Source organism: Triticum aestivum, chromosome 4A, assembly GCF_018294505.1.
Source record: "Triticum aestivum cultivar Chinese Spring chromosome 4A, IWGSC CS RefSeq v2.1, whole genome shotgun sequence".
NCBI classification, from domain to species: Eukaryota; Viridiplantae; Streptophyta; class Magnoliopsida; order Poales; family Poaceae; genus Triticum; species Triticum aestivum.
Window position 1 is genome coordinate 689,824,051 of NC_057803.1, and position 9,793 is coordinate 689,833,843.

A 9,793-nucleotide genomic window follows, 5' to 3' on the forward strand; every position below is an offset into this window, starting at 1 on the left:
CTAAATAATGTACATATTGTTCAGCCGCACCGTGTGTGCCGTTTGGCCTCGCCACCTGTTGTAATATAAACTTTGATCCGCTAGCATCAATAAAGCGGTTGTTTTCTGTACCAAGATGTTGTGTGTTGCCAGAAGACATGGTCTCTGGGCTGGCAATGCACGGTAAACCGGTTTCTCTGAGTCGGGGTGCCACATTTGTCCTTCTTCGTAGAACATGCATGTTTTTTCCACGACCTCCTTAATGACGATTTGGGCAAGTTCGTGCTGGACGTGATAGAACTCAGCTCAAAGTCGATGATCCTCGATATCTCCTATGTTCTTTGCCCATTGCAGAATATGGGCATCGCCGGATCTAGGTGACATGTGAAGGTTCTGGTGATCCCGTCTATACTCCAGCATGTGGTGTAGGACATAGAATCCATTGTTAAGAAAATTACTTGGTTGTTGGATGCTACAGAAGTCGGTCTTATGGCTGAAGGCGGGCCTGCCGCCTCTGTACTTCTTGTCCTTGACCTCTCCACCCCGTGCGCCGTAGTAAAAGATAGCACCATCAAAAACATTCTTGATGTGGGTGTAATCCCTTTTGTTAATGTTCTTCGACGAGTCCAAGTAAAGAGCGTGGGAGTATCGGGGGTAGCGGATGATGAGGACGGCGCGCCAACCGCTGTGCAAAATAAGTACATCTCAAATTAGTTAGCCTCCACCGTGCAAATGAATGATTGAAATCGAAGGAAGGATATCTGTGCGGATGACTTATAGGGCATGATAAGGCACAAGAATCGCCTCCTTGTCCTTATTGGCAACCATGAAATTGACGAGGTAGTCCCTTGCGTATTCACAGTGCTTTGCGCAGACTACCAAGAAGCCCTCATCCATGTAGTACGGGTCAGCGACACAGATATAAGGTATCTGCTCAAACCCGATGAGGTAGTTCATGTACAAGTCATAAAGGCGGACAAACGTAAAATCCAGCTTCTTCATGTGAAACATGTCGAAGATGTAATCAAATCGAGGGAAGAATTTCTCGGCGGGGAATGTGTGGACGTACGATAATTGCTGCGACACATTAACCACGTAGAGTGAGTATCCTGGATTTTTCAAGGCGATGAGGCCTTTCTCTATCCACAACACATCATCATGAATTCTTCTTGGATCGTCGAATCTGCCCCCTAGCACTGATGTAGGTAGGATTGGTTCACCGGGGATATGTCGTTTTGCCGCACCGGGGATATCCATATGGTCTTGAACCCGAGGCTGCTGAGGCGGCTGGATCGTAGAAGCAGCTTTGTGGCCTTTCCTCGGTCTCTTCCTACCCTTTTTTGCTACCGGAAGGTCATTCATAATACGTTTAGAGTCTGGAGGCAGCAATTCAGGCACCGACTCATGACGCTCAAACCCTAAGTAGGCGCCAGTATTGAAATATTGTTGAGTGTCATTGTCATCCTCATCCTCATCCATGGCGACATCACCACCAACTAATGGAGGCTCTTCCTCACCCCGTCCGCTATCACCCAACACGATAACCGACGCTAATTGAGTAGGTGGGGTGTTGATGTTCATACCTAACTGCGTGCTCAAGGGTGTGCTCCTGTCCGCCTCCAGACGAAGCAGACTCTGTGGCCACAACAGGACCCACTGATTGCAATCACCAAGCCACCGCGGGGTCTCGTCATCATCCCCCCATAGTACCGGAGGAGCCAAATTCTCATGGCCCGGTTTGACACTGGCCACGGAAACCTTGAAGACATCCGGGGGGATCGGCCGGCTATGGAAAAATGGTTCCTTCGGCTCCATTATCTTCGCCTTCCCCATGTCCACCTCCTAGTCGCCATGGTATACCATATGGTGCACGGGGTTTTGTCGGCCTGCAAAGAAAAGTCTGCGACGTGAGACATCCGAAAGACAACGAAAACGGGAGCTTATACATTTTTTGAAGAGGGCCGGTGTGACAGATACCGTGAGGGCGTCGAGCTCAGCCAAAGACGAAGCACCGCCGAGCATGTCCGGTGCCAGAGCCAGGGCCGGAGCAGGTGCGGGAGCCGGTGCGAGAGCAGGTGCAGGAGCCAGCGCGGGAGCCGTTGCGGGAGCAGGTGCAGCTGCAGATGCTGGTGCAACGCTAGTCGATCTGCTCCCCAAGAAGTCAGCAAGGGGAAAGTCCGCTGCATTTTTTTTCTGGATTTTGCCTGCTCCAATTGAAAACGGCCGGAACCAAGGTAGTAGACATTTCTACAAGCACGTGTTTTGCGGCAGCTACCGCTATTGTGACTATATCAGATAATTTCTTCTCAACCGCAATCTCAACCTTCTGGTCGATGTTTTCTTCAGTTAACCTCTGTCTTTTCTTTCTCTCCTCCGTGGTCTCACGGTAGTACTTCTTCCACGTGGCACCGTCTCCGACACCTTGCACGCGTCCATACGATGGTCGAGTCTCCACCAGGAGTCCTATCATTATGTTCAACGCCCGTTTGAATGGAGTGTCCCACTTGGGCCTCGCCAACGCCTCAGATGGCAAGTCGCTTTCAGCCGCAACCCTGTGCTGCTGTCTCTGCAAAAGGCACAAGGATCGTTTACAAATATGAATAACATGCAGTCAAATTTATCAGAAACTAAAATTACCAGCAGTCTCATGGACTCCGTCGTGACCATGTTCGTCTCGAAAACCTTCTTCACTGGGTCCCAACGGTGCCGGGCCCTGAGGACGTCACGCTCCTGTGGGACGGTGAACTCCAGCAAAGGGTCTGGGATGCCCAGACTCGCGGCTTCCGCCTCCTCCTTGGCCCATATGGACCTCTTCCCGCCGTAACCATGACTTCCGAGGTGGTGGGACCCAATGTTCCTCTGTTGAAGCCCCTTCATGTACTTCTACTTATTTTTGGCAGCTTCGGCCTCGCAAGCTGCCTTGAATATTTCAAAGTGCTCTGTCGTGATTGTCGGATTACCCTTCACAATCTCGGAGCAGGGTTCCTTTTTGGTGACGATCCGATATTTCACCCTTGATTTCCAGGCAGCCAACGCGTCGCTAAACTTGGTCATGGCGTGTTTGTTTATCTTCTTCATTGCCGGGTCCTTATCTGGATCTTTATAATCCTTTTCATTCCGGCCTGGGAACAAGAATATCTGGTGCAGCTTCTTTAGGAGGGATGGCCTCATATTATCTATCTTCTTTAGTTTCTGATCCTTGATGGTGGCGGTTGTCCGTATGATGCAGCCTACTTGATTGCCGTAGCATGCGCGCGCTTCCTCGGGCGCGGTTAGCTCAAAATTGCCGTCGTCCACCTCCGTGACCACCAGTCTAGTAGTCCTGAGCTTGTTAGGAAACCGTTGCCTATTTGATTTCGGTTCTATACCGGCTCCGCTAGTCTCGGCACCGGTCTCAGTCTCAGCGCCGGTCTCGATGCCAGTCTCAGTCTCGGCGCCGGTCTCAGTCTCAGCGCCGGTCTCGATGTCAGTATCAATCTCCGATGTGACAGGTGGACCCACCAACATCAACTCTTGATCATCGGCGTCCCTCAAAAATTCTTCCGCCGCCCGGTAGACGTTGTCGCGGTCACCAGAACCCTGTCGTTCATCGTTGCTAGCCAGGTTTCCTATGATTAAATCTAGTAATTAATTCTAGACCTAATAAAATGAATAATTACATGCAGGAACATTGACTCCCTCCCGGTGCGGTAAATCTCGGGCACTCGATATGTCCTAGTTTGTAGCACAAGTCATGCCGAAATTCACGGAAAATTTCGGCATGACTTTCGCAAAAAAGTGGAAAAATCGAGAACCTCAAATTTGCTGGAACGGAAATGAATCAACATTCCGGCAAAACATAGGCCACTCGGCTTCATTCCCTGAAAACTACAAAGCCACTTGGGCACAATAGAACCACTTCAATGAAAAGATATAACATGACCACTTCGATGAAAAGATATAATCAACAATAAAAGTCTAGGAAGGGATAATCTTTAAGATAAAACTTGCCTAAATTCTTTTCCTTGAAAAAAGTGGTCTTTTCAAAAATCAAAAACCTTTGCAAAATTACCGCACTAAACACTTCTCGGCCTAGGACAGAACCCAAATTATGTTGATCTAGCTATTCCTCTCTCTCACACACACACATTATTTTCTCTAACCCTTCTCTGCCTAGGACAGAACCCAATTAAATTTCAAAGGAACTCCATTCTCTAACCCTTTTGACCTAATGCTCCAAAATAAAATTTTGCTCTAACCTAGCCAACCTACTTAACGTAGCTTGTTAATCTAACGAACCTAATTAACCTACCTATTTAACCTAGTTAGTTAACCTAGTTTACCTAGATAATTAACCTAATTAAACTAGTTAACGTAGCTAGTTCTCTATCAAAGCCCTAAATAAATTTTTGCACCACCCTAGATAATTAACCTAATTAAACTAGTTAACCTGACTTGTTCTCTGTCAAAGCCCTAACTAAATTTTTGCACTAACCTAGATAATTAACCTAATTAAACTAGTTAACCTAGGTTCTCTATCTAGTGTTTGTTCTATATATGCATGAGAGAGAGGAGGGGTGGGGGCTTACAGACGATGGCTCCGGTGGTGGCGAGGGAGGCAGGGGCGTCTCCGGTGACAGCGAGGGAGGCAGTTGTGGCGAGGGAGGATCCAGTGGCGTCAACGGCGGCTCCGGTGGCGTTGATGAGGCATCGCGGCTCCGTGGCGGCTCCGATGGCGTCGACGGCGCGCGGCTCTGGTGGCTCCGGGGGCGTTGACGTCGGCAGAAGATGACGGCGAAGTGGGGCGACGGCAAATCGGGGAGACGGCGGCAGGGTGGGTCGAGGGATTTGGGGGAGAAGTGATGGCCGGGGGGAAACGTTTTTTGGTTAAGTCAAACTTAGCGGTAGTGCGTTTCGCCAAACGTGCTATAGCTAATGTAGCTATAGCGGTTTTAGCAAAACGCGCTAATGCTATAGCTATGTAATTTCCTTCCACTTTCTTATTTCCTTTTCTATTTCTACAGCGTGGGTCTAGGAAACACGCTGCAGCTACATTAGCTATAGCGCCTCTTACGAACAGACGCTACTGCTATGCCTTTCTCCTTTTTTCACTTTTTCATTTATTTTGCTTTACATTTTATTTTTTTCCTTTCTCCTTTTTCTATTTCTTTCATTTTCATTTACTTTTCTATTTATTTTTCATTCTATTTGATTTCCATTAGCAGTAGCGCTTTTCGTAGGAACCACACTACTACTCATGTCCTAGCTGTAGCGCGCTTCTTCCAAGCCCGCTACTGCTATGTGTGGCCTATCGTTCTATTAATGGGAATATTAGTAGTAGCGCTTTTACGACCACACGCTACAATTTTATCTTTAGCGCGGTTTTTTCTAGCTCGCTACTGCTATCTAGCACTAGCGCCCTTTTTTGACCCGCGCTGCTGCTAAATTTCTGTGTATAAGGTTTTCCCTAGTAGTGTCAGGTCATCAATAAAGCCAGAGAATACCATGTGGAACTTGACTTCAGATATTAGGGGTTGTAATAGATCTTATATTGTATATATGTAGCTAGTAGCGTCGGATAGATATACGAAAACTTGTTGTTCGACCAATCTCTCGGAGAAGGAGAGCTAGATCACTTCTCTCTGTATATGTTCATGACGATCTTCTGTACTTAATGGTCTCCTTCATTTTCTTAGTAGCTAGCGTGTCGAGTCCTTCTATACGTACAGTACGTAGCGTCGACCAAGCACGGAGATAAGAGAGGTCACTTATTTCTATTATAGCTAGCTAACACAATATATGAAACCCCTAATTAAATTAACCCTCCAAACCCCCCAAACACCCCCCTTTAAAAAAACAAAAACCCCGGCTCCTGAGCCGCTGACGCGTGGATGCCTTTTGGTCCCGGTTGGTGTTACCAACCGGGACCAAAGGCCCTCCTGCCGGGGCTCGTCGCAGCGGCTACGTGGAGCCCCACCTGTCCCGGTTCGTGCGCGAACCAGGACTAAAGGTCATGGGCTTTAGTCCCGACCCTTTAGTCCCGGTTCGAGAACCGGGACAAATGGGCCTCTGGAACCGGGACAAATGGGCCTTTTTCTACTAGTGTATGCCAACGTTGGATATCTTTCGGACCTCAATGATGCCAGGTCACAAACAGGGTTTGTATTTTTATATGGTAGAACTTCTATTGCATGTAAGTCAACAAAACAGACATTGGTAGCAACTTCCACTAACCACTCTGAAATAATTGCATTATTTGAAGCCTCACAAGAATATGTATGGCTCTGTAGGGTGATTAATCATATTTAGATATCATGCAACATTGATTCCTTAGAATCATCAACCATTATCTATGAAGATAATGTTGCTGTGTTGCTCAAATGCACATGGGATAATACTAAAACTAATATCACCAAACATATGCGTGCAAACTATTTTTTCCACACGAATTACAGAAAGATGGAGAAATTGATAGTTTGCAAACAAAATCTTGTCACAATTTTGCAGATTTGTTCACTAATTCTTTACCAATAGCTGCATTTCAAAAATGCAATCATCACATTGGCATGCAAGGATTTAAGGAATTTGCAAAGTTCAGGGGAGAAAACTCCTAGAACTAAAACTTATTCATTATCCTCCGATAATAAAATATTGTTCTCTTTCATTATGTGTTTTCCAATGGATTTCTCATACATGTGTGAATGAGGTGATTGGTTGCACTAACAATATATCAAGTTCCTATTATTCTACTTATATTTATTTTCCACAGGATTTTTGGACAACATAGACAGTGCAAGATCAGAGACTTTTGAGGTTTCAAGATCAAGACAATCAAGAAAACACAAGACTTTTCAGCACTCAAGATATGTGAAGATTCTCAATACGATGAAGATTACTAAAAGCGTTGTCCAAGGAGGAGTATTAGGAATCAAATAGCTTAAGATTTAGGCTAATTAGATTAGATTACTTAGAATATACCATTTACCAGTTAGAATATTGGCCTTGTCCAAACGATGTACATCTCAAACCGTCGCTGCGTCTCTCCCAAATAACGCGAAGCACATGTAACCGATGTTGTAAACACATGTTTAGGACATATAAATAACTCTTTTTTTTCAAAGGAGGATCACTCCGGCCTCTGCATCAAAATGATGGATGTAGCGGATAGCCCCTTTATTAAAAGAAGTACCTGAGTAGTAAATACCTAGATGAATCATTCAATTCACTGACCCATTCACTTAACTCTCTCTTTTCTTCTCAAGAAGTTCTCCCATGGACAAAGGTACACCTCCATTTTATTTCACTTGACGCCACACAAACATTTATATTCACCAAACTTATTCAGCAACACTAATCCACCACGCTTACCATCAAGGATGACAGTGTAGATCTCAAGAGGATAAAGTGCGTCGCGTGAGACGCACGGAAAGCGGCGTCTTCATCCCCTTGACGAAGGTGTTGAGCTCAGTCACGTCGACGCCAGCACAACCCACCGTGGGTGGCTTCCAGTGGAACTCGTGCACGAGCGCAGCCAAGAAACACTTGATGTTCATCATGGCCAGACCCACGCCAGGGCAGAACCTATGCCCGGTGCCGAACGGCACCATCCTGATCTCCTTGGGACCCGGCAAAGGCCCCACATCCTCTGCCTCGCCGCCCGGCAGGAACCGCTCAGGTCGGAACTCGTCGGGATCCGTCCATGTCTTGGTGTACCGCCCGATGGCTCCCACGGAGACCTGCATGAGCAAGTCGCTGGTTGTTCCTCCGACTCCGAGAAACCCGGCGGCGTCGGCATGGACGTGGCGCTGGATGAAGGGCACCGTTGGGTGCATGCGGAGGCTCTCGAGCACCACAGCGTTCAGATACGGCATGCCATGGATGAGGCTTCTGGAGCTGGAGACCACAGTGCCGCCAGCGCTTTGGACCTCGTCACTCAGCTTTTCCTGGACCTCCTGGTCGTTTACAACGTGGGGGAGGGTCCATTCCAGGCATGCTGCGACCGTCCCAGCGCCGGCGCCCCGGAACTCCAGCACGAGGAGCACCAACTCGTCATCCCTAACAGCACGGCGGCCACCGTCACCATCGGGGACGCGTAGGTCGATGAGAGAGTCGACGTATGGACGACGGCTGCCCCCGTCGCATGGACGTCGGGACTCCCGCCGTGCGGCGACAAGACGGAGGAATATCTCGCCCATCCGAGCGTGTCAGGCCAAGAGCTGGCGCAGCACTCTCCACCCCGTGAGCTTGGCCATCATGGAGCCAGACGACGGTTTGGCCTCCACAACAGCGATGAGCTGGATGTCTCGTATCCCGCAGCGCATGGCGCGTAGATAGCCCTCATCGATGTCGTCGCCGAAACACAGGCGCGCGACGACCGAGAAGACGGCGGCAGAGAGGTGCTCGCGGACGGACACCACCGGTAGTTCCTTCCCGAGTGCCGCAATAAGGCCCTGGGTGGCTTCCCGCTGCAGCGGGGCGATGTGCCCGAGGCGGGACGGATGAAGCGCCTCAGCCATCAGGTTGCGCCGGAGAGCACTCCAGAGCGGGCCATAGGGCACAGAGGTTAGGCCGTCGCCTCGTTGGCCGCCGTTGCTCTTTTCCAGCGCCACCAGGAAGGGCGGAGCTGGGCGGTTCGAGAAGTGGTCGGCGTTCTCGATGAGCATGCACTGGGCAGCGGCAGGGTCGACGATGTTCTGGATAACCAATGCAGCTGGAGCTAGGGCGCCGGCACGCCTAACACCAGTGTGGCAGCCACGCCGCCGGATCAGTACGGATAAGCCCAAGAAAACAAGGGCAAGGAGCACAAGGAGCTCCATTGTTGGTTTCCGTGTGAGTGACTCTTACTATCTTATAAAGAGAGGCTAGCTAGGTAGGGCAGCGTTACTACTGATTACGAATGATATAGTATCGCATTACCATGCATTATCACTCTCGCACCTAACCTAACGCAATTGATGTATGAGCTGCTGCTGGGAAAAGCTAAAGCTATATATGGTCGGTTTTGTGCGGTCTGGCAGTACTTTGCTGTATTATTTGCACTTTAACGAGTGGGAGGGGATGCGCTACAATTGTTTTCTAAGGAACGTGTGATGCATGGTATGTAACAATTATATATCTATTATAAGTGGAATATCTCTGTATATTTCAATCATCATGCATGCCAAGGGAAACATTAGGTATACACTACCGGAACTACGGGACTTTAGAATAATGCGGTTGATCTCTACAAATGCCACCTTTCATCTACTTTGAAATATATTATTATTAGTGTTTCCGTCCTTTCATTCGAAGTGAGCCCCTTACCTACATTTTCTATAGGGAACGTGTGGTGCATGCAACAAAAACTACTATGATGCAGAAACTTTTATCCAAGATGTTTATGCATTGATTTGATTTAGCCATTTGATCTTTTTGATTTGTTTGCCTTAATATATCAAAAATTCATGTGAAATGAGTACAACGGTAGTATGGCAGAAACAGAAGCTGATATGGGAAATGATCCGTATCTTTCTTGAGTATGCACACGCATATTTTCGGAATCACACCATATGGGAATATTCCTGTAAAATTTTATAAGCATCATCCATGCAAAAGAAAAGAGGAAAAATTGTTGATGTTGTATTGGTGACACTATAAGCAGCAAAACAACTAACATTTACATTCAACATTAGACCAGGAAATGGGCTACCATCAACATTCAGTAACAATATAGCGATATTCACATATTTGTTTCGGATGCACATTATTGTTCTTTGTGTAATAACAACAACAAAAGCATATGCGGAGGAACATGAAGACTTTCTCTTGTTTCCTTCCCTAACCCTAGTCAGCTCAT

At 47.6% G+C, this 9,793-nt stretch overlaps 2 protein-coding genes across 2 annotated transcripts; both read right to left on the reverse strand.

The window, feature by feature from the left end:
• Window positions 1-7,231: 7,231 nt before the first annotated feature.
• Window positions 7,232-8,153, reverse strand: LOC123083157 (cytochrome P450 89A2-like). Its single transcript, XM_044505279.1, has one exon. The coding sequence runs from the start codon at window positions 8,151-8,153 to the stop codon at window positions 7,350-7,352; it is 804 nt and encodes a 267-aa protein (XP_044361214.1). The 3' UTR covers window positions 7,232-7,349.
• LOC123083158 (cytochrome P450 89A2-like) lies at window positions 7,232-8,790 on the reverse strand. The gene has a single exon (XM_044505280.1). The coding sequence runs from the start codon at window positions 8,772-8,774 to the stop codon at window positions 8,163-8,165; it is 612 nt and encodes a 203-aa protein (XP_044361215.1). The 5' UTR covers window positions 8,775-8,790; the 3' UTR covers window positions 7,232-8,162.
• Between the last annotated feature and the right edge of the window lie 1,003 nt (window positions 8,791-9,793).